Source organism: Colletes gigas, unplaced genomic scaffold (assembly GCF_013123115.1).
Source record: "Colletes gigas isolate AHSC1104 unplaced genomic scaffold, ASM1312311v1 Colletes_gigas_Sc00012, whole genome shotgun sequence".
Lineage (NCBI taxonomy): Eukaryota > Metazoa > Arthropoda > Insecta > Hymenoptera > Colletidae > Colletes > Colletes gigas.
In genome coordinates this window covers 7,886,956-7,903,538 of record NW_025106641.1, presented here as the reverse complement: position 1 = coordinate 7,903,538, position 16,583 = coordinate 7,886,956, and the positions used below count along the sequence as shown (strand labels likewise).

General features: G+C 42.0%; 1 protein-coding gene across 6 annotated transcripts in view; it reads left to right on the top strand.

The window, feature by feature from the left end:
- Positions 1–16,583, top strand: part of LOC122399109 — a 605,244-nt gene that overhangs the window by 450,040 nt on the left and 138,621 nt on the right. For all 6 annotated transcript variants that reach the window (XM_043399523.1, XM_043399526.1, XM_043399525.1 and 3 more), the window contains one exon: positions 11,778–11,887. In XM_043399523.1, the coding sequence (XP_043255458.1) occupies positions 11,778–11,887 (110 nt within the window). The remainder of the gene's footprint in view (positions 1–11,777; positions 11,888–16,583) is intronic.

The window sequence follows — 16,583 nt, the reverse complement described above, 5'->3', positions numbered from 1 at the left end:
TTACGCAAAGTCTCGTTGCCTGGTACGTCTTCCGAAATTTTTTGCGATATTTCGACTAAGAATGTAAGACCTTATGTCACCCCTCCTTTCCGACGTGCAGTTTTTAATATGTTACATGTATTATCACATCCAGGTATTAACGCGACGATCAAGCTCATAACGCAACGTTATGTTTGGCCGTCGATTAAAAGAGATGTTCGCACGTGGACACGTTGCTGTATACCGTGCCAAAGATCAAAAATTTCCCGTCATGTGACTGCACCATTGGCTACATTTGTTAAACCTTCTGCGCGATTCGAACACATTCATTTAGACATAGTAATTTTACCGGTGTCCGAAGGTTTCAGGTATTGTCTGACCTGTGTAGACAGATATACGCGGTGGCCGGAAGCCTTCCCCATGGTCGATCAGGAGGCCCAAACCGTAGCTCGAACCTTTTATGACGGTTGGGTAGCGCGGTTTGGTGCTCCCGTACGGATTACCACCGATCAGGGTAGGCAATTCGAATCCAAATTATTTTTTGCGCTGAACAATTTAATTGGATCCACACGCCTTCGCACAACGGCGTATCACCCAGCGGCCAATGGGATGGTAGAGCGTTTTCACCGACAGCTCAAGTCGGCTATAAGGTGCCACGGATCCGACAGGTGGACAGAAATACTTCCGACGGTTCTACTCGGTATTCGTTCCGCCTGGAAAGAAGACCTCGGCGCTACCTCAGCGGAATTAGTTTATGGCGAGCCATTAAGATTACCGGGAGAGTTCTTGTCTTCGCATTCAGCGGAAGGCACAGAAAATGCTTCCGATTTTACTAATAGACTACGCAACCATTTTTCTAAATTGAGTCCCTCTAATGCTTCACGCCATTCCGTTAATCGTACATTCGTTTTCAAAGATCTTAGCAGTTCAACACATGTTTTCATCCGAACAGATTCAGCCAAAACTATTTTACAACCCGCTTATGAAGGTCCATACGCCGTAGTGCGCCGAGGCGAAAAAACATTTACAATAAACATTAGAGGTAAGGAAATAAATATATCAATTGAAAGGCTAAAGCCTGCTTATATGCTAGCAGAAAACAGACCGGATCCCGTGAGCATAGAAAATCAGCCGGTCACACAAACAAACGTACCTGACAATGCGCCGGTTATACAGCAACGTGTCACGCGTTCAGGTAGACGCGTACGTTTTCCCGAGCGATTTCAAATTACGCGGTAGTACTTAAGGCTTGCGCATTATTATAATAAGTATCATATACCATTTATTTTTTTCCATCACTTTTATGTACTTTCATGTATTTTTAGGTATTACGTATTATATATTAAACTCCATGTAAATTCCTTTTTTTTTCAACTCTGTTCAAATACTGTAATGTAAATCTTAGTTAGGATAACGTATTTTATATAATAGAGTAAATGGTAGTGGTAATGTAGTCGGTCAATTTTTCGTAATTGTGCCAATTACTGGCAGGGGGGTAGTGTGGCGGCCAAGGCACCACATACGCCTTAGCCGTTCGAAGCCGCTACAATGTATGGTTGCACACGAGACGATGGTTGCACACGAGACGATGGTTGCACACGAGACGACCAGAGCCGCGTGAGCCGAAAAGCCGTTGTCGTCGTCTCTGACCGTCTTTTGTTTTTGAAGGCCTCTTGGTACGGTGGCGATGATCGTACCAGAGAGTCGAGCGTAACCCGCACCACGAGTCACGTCGTTGTACGACAGCAACAATAAAATTGTGCGGAACGGAACAGAGCGGAGTCATTATCTTCCCGATCCCACAGATTTAATAGTTAAACATACACTAGTGTTTGAAAATCTGGAGACACCTATGTAATTTAGTTTTTAGAAGAATTCTAGTATTTTACTCCTCTTCTGTTACCTGATACAATTGTGACAGCTTGCTATTGTATGAAGAAGTGAAGAAGCTTCGTCAGATTCCTCTTCGAGAAGTGTATATATACAAATAAGTCGAGCACTTGTGAGAAACGTAAAAGCGTAGCCATCTGGCGGCGAGCGCGGAAACTACCATTAATACTAGCTATTTGGCAGACGAATAATCGTCTCACGATTCACAAAAATTCTGAAAATTCGCGTGACCTGTATCTCAACAACGACAATATCGTACAAATTTAGAAGGTATCCATTAGATTATATAAATTTGAAATACCTACTGTCCTCTTTAACACGTTGACTGTCAGACCAAACCCCTAAAATTAAAAGGAAAATTAAATATTGTTTTTAGACAATTGGAAACTAGCATACCAAGAATTTGTCATGGAATTAGCCCCACCTAGCTTTATTTTCTTTTACATCTAATCTTGAGAATTAATTTTTTCAACTCCTTGGTGAAAAGTCGTGTGACCCATATGTGGGTGACGTGGCAGTCAATGTGTTAAAAGAAGTTCATCAGTCGTTTCGATACGAATTGTTGCTTCGGAAAGGAGAATGAAGAATCACCATATTCCAACCGTCGTATGGATTCGCGAAACCGTTTGGCGAACCCGTCGAACTCTCGGGTTCCGTTGAAGTCGCGCTCGCAAACCTCGAGGTCTGCGTAGAGTCGCGCAAACATAACGCCTCCCCGATCGTTGATTTAACGTGTGTACGCGTAACTCGCGGCGCTGAAGGTGTCAGCCGCAACCGGGAAATCCACGAGCGCCGGGATGCGTTTGTAATTCCATTTACCGCGTAAGTGGATGCTGCAACGCGCAGACGGCATGCTTAATAAAGTGTACTTAACCGAGTCGGTGGTGGTGCGCGACCTCGTCACGATCGTATTCGCCTTTCGTATCCCCCCAGGCCGCGGAGTTTCACCCTTATTCCCGAACCAGCCGCCTCTGGGAACGCGTAGCGTCACGACGACGACGACGACGACGACGACTGCGACGACGAGTGTGCATAATTGCATCGCGCTATCGCGGCGGTGCCGCACGTGCGATCCTCTGTGCACGTGGCACTGCGCTATTCTAACAGTCCTCCTGAGAGAGTTTCGCATTAATGCGACGATTTCAGGAATACTTTAGCGTGTGATCTCGCGCGAACACTTGCTTCCCTCCGATTCCAACCTCGTTCGTCGAACGCATCGAATGTTTTGGCATCGGGTGTACCTTTTTCCAAACAACACCCCCGAGTCGATCGTAACATTTTGAAATATTGCAACCGGAAGTGCATTACGCTTGGAAGAAAATTATTTTTTACGAAAATGCTATACGACTCGTGGGAATTTTTCTTTGCGTCAAACAGTACATATAAAATAATATATGAAATTTTGGTTGTAATGAGGCGGGCTTGTCTTGGAAGGAATCGAATTATTTATTAAACTGGGTTACAATATGAAACGCAAACAAGGGTAATAAAATTAGGAAATCACAAACCTACTAAACTATAAAATTACGGAATTACGGACCCATCGAAGTACAGAATTCCGGCCTTATAGAATGGCAGAATCGCGGAACCGTAAAATCGTTGAATCATAGAATCGCTGAAGCGTAGAATCGTGGAAGCGTAGGATTACAGAATCGCAGGATTATGGAAGTATAGAATTACAGAATCGCGGACAGTATCGAGGACTTGTGAATTGTAAATATTGTAACAGCTTCGATTACACATGCTGGAAGTATAAAACGTTTGAAATTTTAAACTTTAAAGTAATTGAACAATTTCAAGTATCATTGGAACTTTGTTAAATATGTAATTTTCAACTGCTTTGAATATTCTTATTCGTGTTTAAATATTTCACACAAATTTTACAAAGCTTTATTAACATAGCATATATTTTATAGTTTTACGTTATAGCAAATAAACACACAGAACTTTAGTTTATTTGTTACAGAGTAACTTCCAAAAGGAATCTAAATATTTTCTATTCCCAAAAGTTTTAACATCGAAAATTATGCAGAATAAAAATTCACAGAAATTGACATACTCGAAATATTTCAAACATGTATTTAGCCATTTTAGCGATTATTTTTGTACGTATCATTGAGAATAGTAACCGAGCACTCTATTCGCATTGCAAATGATTGAGTATTCCTCGTTAATTTATTTTCGACGTTTCAAAGCCATAAGTGTACGGTGAGCAGCGCAAGAGAAAATTAATATGATTTTCATTTACGGTGAAAGCCAGCGAAGTTTAGCATGAGCCCTTGTGTGGGCTGGAATCATATTGGAAGATATTGCGGAATATAATTATTACGATACGAGGTTTCAATTACACTGCCGGAAATAGAATATTCACGCGAGTCGTTTACTATCAAATTTCAATATTGCGTCTATTCCGATGGCAGACATTATGGAAACTTGCTGCAACTTTATCAAGCATTAATGAAATGTGAATATCTTAAAATTGTATGGTATTTATATAGGATTGTCCAAATTGAGCGTCACATCTTTAAATTGAAATAAAACACAAACTATTTGAGATACTTCAAGTTTCTTTATTTTAATATACACTCCACTTTGTAACATTAATCGTAGAACACAATGTCATTAAAATGACTTCCTCGACTTATATTCACGAGCCCCACTCGTTTACCCATTTTTCTATTACACTATTACATAATAGCAGCTATAATTTTGTTTTTTAGCTTGTCAATCGTTTGTGATTTATTGAACAAAGAATTTGTTATATTTCTTTTTCAGTTTACGCGGTTAAGCAACAACTTATCGAAAATTGTTAGAATTTGTGCATATTCTCCACAAAAATACGCGTCGTTTGCCGGTTGAAAAATTAAAATCCTCCAATCCGTCCAGAAGTTATGATATTTTAAAGGTACGCATGAAATTTCAGTGAAACGTATCAACGGTATGGTCAGACATTATATTTTCGGTAAAGAATTTTTTTCTCGAAAGGGCGTAGGATTACGAGGGTATGTCTATTCACCAAAAATGGTTGTAACCAACCCCCACAATCAAAAATAATTTTTCCAGAATGATTTGAAATTTTTTAATTTTCCCGAAATATTTCTGTAGTTACTGAATTTTTTTCTCGAAAGTGTTTAGGATTTCGAATATATGTCTGTTCACCAAAAATGATTGTAATTGACCCCTGCAACTAAAAATAATTTTTCTAGAATGATTTGAAATTTTTTAATTTTCCCGAAATATTTCTGTAATTACTGAATTTTTTTCTCGAAAGTGGTTAGGATTTCGAGGGTATGTCTATTCACCAGAAATGATTATAATCGACCCCCGCAACTAAAAATAATTTTTTTAGGATGATTTGAAATATTTTTTTTTCGTCGAAAAATGTGCCTACACCTGTCGATTTTTCTTAAAAATTCGTTTTTGATTTTTAATAAATTTGTTTACGTAGTTACCCATGAGCTCTACTTCATAAATAAATTTCAGTGAGATACATTCACTATTCTAGGAGAGCATTAAAATCAATTATTTCTTCCTCGAATCCCCAAAGCGCCATAACTCATTCAAAGAGACTATTCATTAGTGTGTGTAAGCGGTGGGGCAGTCAGATTGGGCTACGAAAGTCCATAAGGTGTAAGGTCTACTCGTATACCTCGTTAGTGGTACGGTGGCGATCCAAGCGCTAATATTCCAAGTACACGATCGAAACGATCGAATTTTTCGAATAGCCATCCTTGGAGAGCGAATGGCGTCTCCTCGCGGCCGAAACTTTCCTCCCTTGAAATAAAAGATTCCTCGTCGAAGCTGGCCTTAAGTACACGCGGCTTTTCTGCTTCCCTCGGTTCGCCCCGGTGAAACTTTTTTCGTCGAGCTTCCGGAAGTCGACGGCGCAACGACGAGGTAAACAAGTCGCTTTTCATCAGCTTCGACGGACCCGTGAGGGGGGGTAGGGGGGTGGAAGGGGCAGAGGTAGGAGGAGGGGGCGTATTTACCGGAAGTCCGTATACTCGTCTCAGCGGCGCAAACATCGACGGAAGATAAATGTGTATCTACACGGAACTTTAATAATTTTGTCCCCGGGCGTATACCCGTCGGCGTCGTCCGCGACGTCTCTCCGTCGCGACGTCAAACACCGCCCGTCGTCGAATTCGCCTTTAACGGATTCCTCTATCCGCGGGCACAGTCGGGATCCCGTCCTGCCGCAATTTAATAAATCAACGGGTCTGTCTTTGATGCCGACGCATACCGGGCGAATTTGATAAACGAGCGCCGCGCCTCGCGAGTAACTCGACCGACCGGAGTCGCCTATTCGGTCCTCGTCACCGCGGAATTTTCACCATCGCGAACCCACGTTCCCCGCCTCGTTCGTCCGCGATCGAATTATATTTCGTTCGAACTACGGCGGACCCGAAAGTTCCGCGAATTCGCGATTGGCTTCGATTCACGCGTCTGTATGGTACACCTCGTTAGTCGTAGGAAACAATGGGGGATGCGAGGACTGTTGAAACGTGAACTCGATCACGATAACGGGGTTATGCAACGATTGTGATTTGTAAAGTGAGCATCAACCTTGGCGATCGATCGTAGATGCTTGGGAGTGAAGAGTGATTTGAGAAAGATATTAATTTTAATTTATTAAATTCTGTAAATAAATGTGGGAGAGTATGTTAACCCTTTGCACTCGTATGCCGCCATATAATCACCATCCTACATTTACATTCGTATTTTTTTTCTTTTAATTTCTGCTTAAATGTGTATGTATATATAGAATAAAATAAATAAAAGATAACAGATTTTTCCGCTTTTTTCCTGGCTAAATTGACAAAGAAAGATAAAAAATTGTGTTTTCGAGGGGAATATTGAAACTACATTTCATACATTCACAAAGGCTGGTATTTTAGCTTTTAGTATTCCTGTGTGTCCTATATCTTCCTTCCAATTTAGAATTTATTTTTTAAATATTTTGAAAACCAGAATTTATATTCACGTATTATATAAATTTTCACTGTTCAAGAGGAGGTGAAATGCAGATTAAATTTGTGTATTTCTCTAATTTTGTCTACTAAACCGACAAGTTGAAATGTTTCCATTTTGTTTGCATATGAAAAAAAAAACTCCAAGTTCATTGGTAGCCTTTTCAAACACGAATACGAGCGCAAAGAGTTAACAGTCTCTTGCCAAGGTAAAGATAATTGACTATTACTCTGCCAAATTTCAATAAAATCTGAGGCCTCTCTTGTCTCTGAACAACTTCTCATCTTTTCGAATCATAAAACGTCAAGTGCTCGAGGACTCTTCTTGGGCCAAGTATATTTAATTGAAGTCCATTTTCTCTTGGATCTTTCTTTGTGAACGGAGTCTATTGTTTGCTCGACTGTTCCAGGGTCGAGATCCAAGGACTAACCTTGGCGAGTAGTCCTCCAAAGTGGATAGAATGCCAAGGACAATGCTTAAAATTAACCTTCGAGCATCTGACTCTTATTCTGATTCGCTGGTGTCATTCAAATTTGGTCCTTGTTTTATATTTTCTTGCAATTACAGCGTCATTCTATATAAATTAATCGATCGAATTTGATAGGACTATTTTAACCTAATGTTTCAACTTTCCTCAGAAATCTCTCTTCAGAAAAGTAAAGAAATTACTTATGGTTGGATGTATGTTGATGTGTGTCCTTTATTACAGTGTTTTACATAATGTCACAATCTATAGAATGCTTCTCTAATTCCAGAAGACTTTTGCTTGCCACTCGAAACAGATAATTATTTATTCCTCCAACTAATAATAACCTAAAAATAATTTCAAAATTTGGAACTTGTACATTACAACGAAGCTCCAAAAGTTCTGGGTGCTGTAACGTACAGCGACTGTAATTATTTCAATTAATGTATATCGACGAAACAAGTTTCAGAGTACCAATTATAACCCACATCTCCTCTGAAATTTTGAAGAGACTAAAGTTTCGGATCATCCTACGCTTCGTTATATATACGTATCCAAGATAACAACGCTGCTGGATGTAACATAATAGCAATACAGAGTATACGGGATTACACGAGATAGGATTACACTCTATTTACGTGCATGGAAAGCACAACAAAGAATATTAATTACTTATTAAACGTGGAAGGATTATTTTCCGTGGGCGCGGAATTACTATAATGGAATCGATATTCCCAAGAAAACTGGGCTGAACATTTCAGCGAACACCAGAGACTCGCACAACTGCATTGATAACTCTTGCCAATAATTTGCTTTTGTCTCGAACTATCCTACCAATTCCAGTTCTTGCTAAGTGACCGTCCCTTTCGCGTGTCAACACGCCGCAACAAACGAGGTTTGCACGCAATTATCGAGGCTCCGCTGTTATTGTTGCAACCCAATGACGATTTGCTTAAGCCAACGATTGCTGCTATTCGAGCTCTAAGAGTCTCGATTTTCGAAGTATATTAATTACATATTGCACACGATTTACAGACCAGAGACAATCTTCGAACCTTCTCTAAAGTGTCAAATCATTTGTCTATCTATAAAAATAGCGGTTTGAAAATTCTCGATTAGAAAAAGCTTACGAAATGAAAAGCGGCGAAAATTATCGAACGATTTTAAAGTACCAACGAATACTTTCCCCTGCGATAATTTCGGATTATCGGGATGAAAAATGTGCGATCTGCATTTATCGTCGTACATAATTTGCAACGATAATCGAGTTAAAATGTATGGCGCGGATGTCGCGATATTTCTTCGCGTCCCAGTCGCAATATCGCCGAGTCGCGCGGCGGTATGAATATTAAACGGTTTTTGAACTGTCGTATAATTGGTACGTCCTCTGTGGGCTGTTAAGTGTACCGCGCGGCCACGAAATCGTGTGTTTGTCTAGTAGAATTAGCGATGCAATTATGCATAGTAGCCCCGAGGAGTGACGTTTCGCTTTCTGAGACGCGGCGAGAGCCACCGGGTACCCCGAAGGGACGCGAACGAAATACAATCCGACTAAACAACGTCCGCCGATCGCAAATATACCGCCATCGACGCGGTCGAACATTGTTACCAATTAACCGCTCCCCCGGCGACGAACGCGAACAGTTCATTAAAATGCATCGTACGGTCGCATTAAACTTTTAACGGCGCGATAAAATGATCGGGAAGGGCTGGAAAAACGCGTATTTTCCATTTACGTTCTAAATTACTCGCATTTAACGGAAACGTGCCGCGCGGCACCCCTTTTATTCGGTTGATTTATCGATATCGAAAAACGTGTAAACATCGACCCCTCGACAAATGATTTGGGAAAAAAAAAAACGACCATAGAACAGATTTTTCTATACAAGAAGTCCAATCTTTCAAAAAATTTGCAGAATGGTCGAACACTGTATGAAAGTAATCGTGATCGTGGGAACCAGATTTTTGTTAAATGGAGTTATTTGGATGAAAGTTGTTAGCTTGAAAATTTACAACAATGTCGCAATGAATGTTATATAGAGTCGTATAAAGTATCCTCTATTACAAATGGGAGCTTCGATGTACGCTAAAACGAGCTATCTATATTCGATATAAATGGAGAGAAATTTAGACGCACCGTTTGTTACGTTCCCCGTTTGCACGATGACAAATATTCTCGAAAGTTGGATTTTTGGTATTTGCTAGGCATATTATCCTGTTTGTGTCCAAAATAAATTCGTGAATATCTAAAAAAAAAAAAACCAGGAAGGAGACGTGAAAAAGTGAAACGGACAAAGTATCGTCGAAGTAAGTTCTCGCCAAAAACGTTCGCCGTCGGTATTACATTGACGTTGATGAAGTGAAACTTTTCTGTCTACTACCGCGTCACTTTATTTCCGGACGGTAGCCAGAAGTTCAGCACTTCGGGGAAAAAGAATAACAGAAGAGGTCCCGTGTACTCCGGCCAGTTTGCCCGCTATAAAATTTTCCTTTTTATCAGGGCTTCGGTAAACTCGGCTTCTTTCGCGAAACTCAAACAGCCGACCGATGCTTCGGTAGCTTTGGATCGCGTAAATAAAATTCTAATTCCGTTTACGCCAATAGAGCTCGGTTACCGTCTGTTTTTCCAGCGGAAATATTTAAAATTACACGGGTCGTAACGAAGGTCCCGATGCTACCTGAAAACAGCTCGTGGAAAAGCGAGCGAAAAATATACGATAAAGTTTCTCGCGAGACTTCATCTTCAAACGAAAATCGAACGATTTTTAAAATCCCCATAGCTGTGTACCTGGATCATATTATTTATAATTTTAGAATTAATCGGTTTAAAATTTTATACTTTTTTGCCGACTCTTCTCGTTCGTAATACTCGCCGAGTCTCGTAGAGAATGAAGCTTCTACTGCCTCCTCAATTTAATAATTAACCTTTATCATCGTCCTCTTCAATTATATTCCTTTCCTCGTTTCGTTTCGAGCCCCGGCAGTCTCGAATCCTTCTTCCGGATGCGAAAAGAACGTCTACGCGAATAGCTGAAGACGTATTCGTCTTCCCGCGCAACCAGGGACGAGAGGGCGGCGTAATAATTAAATCTTAAACGAGGCAATTTCTCGTTCGGGGGCCCGGCGCTGCGCGAAAGTAAAGCACGACGAGCCTCCTAGGACTCGGGAACCAACAACAGGGCTCCTGGAACAATCATTAATTAGATACGCCATGAAACAAGGATGAAAGAGGAAGCTGGGCCAGATAGGGAGAAAGATGGTAGCAGGTGTTGCTTTAGACGGTAACAACGATTCAACGGCGAAGAGGGAGGGTTTTGGTCGGGCGGGGGACGAGGGGGACGTATCTCCTTGAACGTTGAAAGTAAATCGTGGAGGAGCACCGGTCGCTCCTCGGCCGGAAATGAGCCTTGCCGAGCACAATCTCCGGTCAGGGAGGGCCTCTCCATTTTGTTCTTTGTAATGTGTCCGCCATAATTGAAAATGTCCATACGGGCTCGAGGGGCTTTGCTCCGCGTTTTCCATCCTTCGTGCAAACTCTGTCGTTCCGGGCGCCCCTTTTCAGCCGAATCGCGTTATTATCGCCGAAGAATACAACGCTGTTGCGCGTTACGATCGAGGGGAACCGTACGGATCGCCGTTACGCGTAGATCTGCGCCAGAGATGCGCGGAATTAAACCTTACGTTTGTTCTTTTCAACAGTGATCTTGTGAAAGAGAAGTTAAAAGTGTATTGCAAATAATTTTTTTTGAGAATGCAGATCTAAAACAGGACATTCAGAGTGATCGATGTATGAAATACTTACGTTTCACGATATTTAATTTGTTAAAAATTATTTTAAAATTAATATCAACACCGGAGGCACAAAGTACTCGGTATTTCCAGAGAGTTGGAAGGTAAGAATTAACGACAAAACGGCGTGACGAACGTAGATTCTTGCAAGCTCGAAACGAGTTTGACGTTTTCATCTATAAATCACGCGTCCCGTAGCGATGCACAGCGACGAGCAGAGGAGTCGTCTCTCGATCGTTTCTTCGTCGAGGCCTCGATCGATGTTGACGACGGGCCAATCGGCCATTAAGTGTATCCTGTATCGAGCGCAAAAAGAGACACGGCGGGCAATCAATCTTCCATAAGTCGGGTGGGAGGGGAGGGGGAGGGCGATGAAACTCGCTTCCTTCCTAGCGGACGATCGAACGAAGAAACCGGCGCGTGTGTGAGGGCTTCTGGGCGAAATCTCGCAAGGCGTCGTAAAAAGTCGTCGATCGAGGATCGCCGAAGCCTCGGATCGGTGTAGGTAATGGTTTCATCCCCGTTCGACGTAACAGGAAAACGAGTTTCTTCCGCGAGCCGTGGTTCTCTCGTCGGGACGTGTCTCGATTTATCAGGATGTTCGATTTGTCGTAGACCGGTAGCGAAGCGTGACGAAAAGCAAACGACCTTGCACCTCACCGGGTCTATCCTTTGGTTTCAGGTAGCAGCGAGGAGTCGAGACCTGGTGGAGGAGATCCTGGAAAGTTGGGCGTGAAGAAACCAAGACCGAAGGCTTCGTCGCCCAACAGACAGGGACCACAACAATGCCAGGTTAGAATGTTATCTGACGTATCCATCTTTCCGTTCGAATCGTTTTAATATAGCCACAAGATCCTATTTTGACGAGAATTATCAAAATACGGTGCCTGCATGGGGTGCATAGTATTGTGCATTCACGAGAAGGGGCAAGCGAAGTATATGCCCCCTTCTCGCCAACTTCTCGCGTACGCACAGTACATAGTCGATGTTTAAACGTAAAATATAACTGGAAAACTGAAGTTTGTTGCTCGTGAACAGTGTGTAAAATAATTTTAAAACTCTTAATCCTTGGCGTGAGATTAAATACGCGTGGAATAATACAGCCATCCAGCGTACTTATTTGGAAGCAGCGTTTGTTATTCGGTTAACCGTCGCGGTAAAATCACTCTCTATTGAATTGGAGTTGACTCGATGCCACGAAGTTAAAACTGTGTTCATTGTTCGCTTTCAATGTCTACGGCACGAAGGTCCATTGTCGTCGATCCTTTCAAACGGTGCTCGCGTATAGCCGAGAGATAAGAAAGCCCAGGCCTCGAAACACGCTTTAATGTCAGAGTTCAATCAGCGCTCGGTCCGAGCCACGTCCCCGATGACGTTCGTTTGACAAATTGTATTAACTCGTCGCTCGTCCCGCCACAAAGAGAGTTTTCAGTGCAATCGCGGAGAACGGAGAAACAGTTCATTAGGGGCCCTCGGACGATCAAGTTAGATTCGATCGATGTAACCGGCGGAGTGTGCTCGGAAACCACAAGTCCACAAAATTTACACCAGCTTACCGAACTCGCGGCTATCCCCTTCTCTCGTTTCACGTTTTTTTTCCGCCCCCGATTGTTGTCCTTTGGCGACTCCGTCTTCGTCGTTCTTGATACGTCCGCCATGTCGCTTTTGTTCGCCCGTCTTCCGTCGTTCTTTCGACGTTCACTTTTTACTCCTCTGTCGCTACATTTTTCTCGCTTCGCTTCTGTCTTTGTATTTACAGTCTGTCACGCGTGCCAAACGGAGGGAATTGTTAAGATTCGATGTAAATTTCTATTCAGCATGGTTCGTTCTTAAATCGTTAACAAATTGGAATTTTGTTCGAAGCGATTATTTTACTATCGTGAGGGATCCTGAATACCTTTTTATTCGAACAAAGAGGGGAAAAATTGTCTCGTTCCTTCGACCTATTCGGAGGACGATAAATTATTGGTAATTCGTTACTCGTTGCAGTTCTCCGGTCCGTTCCCTTTTTCGCATTCATCCATCGTCCGCGTAATATAATTATGGCGTTTCGTGACCAAAGATTTATCTTCGTAATCGCCGTGCAATTGGGCCAAACGTTCAAGGACGTTCACTGGCGTATCCTTCGCTTCGTTAGTCGGTTTTGCTCCGATTCGAGACTGCCAATTGGCGATCAGAGTCGGGAGAAATATGTGAATGAGATTTCTCACCAATCGAGTTCTACCTATTGTTCCTGACTTCGATCGATGAGGACGGGAAAATTATCTGACATCTTCTCTTCCACCCTTTCAACCCTGCGATTTTCTGTTGAGTTTCAACAATCTTTTATAGAATAGTTTTCAACAAATTATTAATAATAAACTGACTAAAATAACAATTACAGAGTTGCTATTCATATATAGTATTTATCGATCGTTTAAATATTTCTTTGTAAGCTTAGCCATCGAGCAAGTACAATACCTTTTCGACTCTGCACAATGAAACTAAATTCGTTCGAATATAATTATACAGTTGTAATCGTTACTAGCGCATCCTCTGGGTTTTTCGTATCATTAAAAGTTACGTAATTAGTTCAAAGCACACGACTTCGGAACAAATATCAGAATGATTATATTAGTACAGTTTTAATAAATTTGCGTCGCGGTAAATTTCTCGGAACGTTAATAATTAAATTTTGTTTGGTGAGCGCGACGCGAATAACATCACCTATATAGTTTTCAAACGTAGCCAGATCACTCAAAGCATTTAATTTTATCTCTTTGAAGTAAGAGATTCGCGGCAAACGTGTTCAAACGAGGTTTCAGGATCACAGTAATTACGTGGCGTTTTCTAGGCACAAATCATTTCTCGAGTTAATTGAACAAACTTCTGTTACGCGCGTCTCGTTACATATCAAAGGACGTTTCTATTCGAGGATTTAAAAACTTCTTACCTCTTTGGCTACGATTACATCTTATACAAGTTCCTTAATCTTACTTTACCACTATCTTGCAGATTACAAAAATTTCAGAGTTTTTCATTCCATAGAAATTGTATATTTTTTAAATAGTTCTTATTGAACCTCAAAGAAAGTATGAATCTTTGGATCTGAATTAGAATTTTGAATGAACTATATGTGAAACGTCAGATCTGACAAAATAAATAAAAAATACTCGTGATCGAAATGTTTCCTTGATTGACAATCAAATTTAACCAGCATTTTTTTTTTCGCAGACCATTGTTAGTGTTCAAAGTTTGCAAAATGTTGGGAAAATGTATTACACGATTGTGCACTCGGAAAATATCGAAACTTCGGTTAACGTATCGACAGTCGATGGTGTTTTGAACATTTGCAAATGTGAAGGTTGTGTACAGAGCACCGCGGTAAATTGAGACGTGGATTTATTTACGTAAAATAGTCAAATAAGCATCTCTGTCTCCCCGAAATTTTGCTATTCGCTATTGGTAAAGTCCAACTCCGTTTCGAGGGGACTTCGGAATTACTTTCTTTGACGACAATTAGATTCTTTGGATAATCGACGCACATAGGCGCGTCTTGAATTCACGCGTGACCCACATAGGGCGAAAATGGTGGCACGGCGACGCCAAAGCGACGCTGCTGTGGACAGTGGGCTGTTTATGCGACCGTGCTTGCAACGGCGTAGTGGTCGACGGGGTTCCGTAGGCGCGTGTACACACGTACAAACGTTGCACCAACATCGAAGGCAGTGTGTAACGCGAAAAGGCTATTGAATATTCAGATAGAGCGATCCTCGAGCGGCCACGAGGAACACGGCGCCTTGTAGGGCAACACACCGACGCAATATCTCTTCGTTCGCGTAACCAACGCGTGGAATAGCATCGACGATTATTTAAGACGCGTGATTTCTGTCTTCGCCAGCAACATTTAAGACGAGTTCATTTTGCATCGTTTAAACGCCTGAAATCGATAATTTTCCCCACATTTTTGTATCAACGATAAATATTTAAAATATCTTTGGTATCATCGATAGAATCGAAGGAATATAAATTGGTCAAGAATTTATGTTGGGTCTGTGCTTCACTTAATAACAGAATAAGATCTTCTATCGTTCTTTAATTGCAAAGTGTAAACGTGAAAAATTTTGTATATAAAATTGTCAAATCACATTTCTTGCGAATGTAATGCTTCTGAGGGCGTATCGTAGCCGTTAGCGACGAATTAAGTTCATCCTCCACGGCTCGATTATAGCTCAGATATCGGCGGGATCCACGGAGGAGGGCAGCCTTCGAGAAGTGGCTTCCGGTCGTTGAGACGCCGACCGTCCGTAATTTTACGGGAAATTAATAGTTACTCGTTACACAGGGATCATGAAAACTTCCCGAGTCGTTCGCTGTCCTTATTTATCCGTTAAATTATCGACCCTCCTGTCGAGTTCCTGATACTTTTAATCGACGAGGTATTTCGCCCGCGCAGGCATATTTCGATACCACGATACTCCTCTCCTTTTCTCGACCTAATGTCTCATTGTGAAATTTTTACGACCCAATTCTATTACTTGTTCGAAAGAAAAAAAAAATAAACACTCCTTTCGCTATCAGAAAGTGCACGAAACTTTGATTCTTCTGAAAATTAGTAATCATTCTGGTTACTCGCGATAATTGATAAATCTTGCAATATAATTTTTACCTGTGGAATAACATTAGCGGCACTGATTCTGTCGACAGTTTAACGTATTTAAATATTTATTTTTATTAGAGGGTGTTAAGAAACCAACGACGGTTTGTTATTGAAGATCTCCCAGTCATCTCGTAAGAACGTTACGATTGTGCAATTACCCGTGCATCGACGGGGAATCATATAAATTTCCCCCGCGCGATACCAACGTTTCCGTGCGTCCATTGTCGCAAGACAATGTGGCGGATCCCGTACAGGGAGTACACAGAGATCACAGGCAAGGAACGTTCAAGATAATTCGAGCGATTGCATCGATCCTTTCGAAGGGCGGGAGGGGGCGAGGTGCGACGCTGCGAGGTGTCGGTGGTCGATTCTCGATAATCTGAAAGCGAGGAACACAGAGCACAATGGTGGTAAACTGATTGAACCGAACGAAATCTGATGGCATTCCTTCTCCCGCCTCTCGCCAGTCTGCAAGACCCTCTTTCTGGTTTCGCCTCTTTTCTCCGGTTCTTCGCGTTGCACACACCTATGCACTTAGAACGACCGCTCTACCGAATCCGATATTATCAGAGAAGGGTTTCGAGAGTCGTTGACCCCGTCTTGCGATTATCCTCTCGCGAATCGAGGATGCGGAATCGAAACTCTTCCAGGAACGTTCGTCGACGATCAACGGATAATCGTGCAGCGGCGCGCGCTTTTAGCGACCATGGACGATCTCCGTTTCGAGTTATAGGACGTTAGAGCGCTCCGCGCGGACCGTGGAGGTCGTTAAGTTAATTAATTAGCCGGCTGGATACCGTTTGTCTCGACGCTGGCTCGGTTCTGGAGACCGTCGAACATTTAAGATCC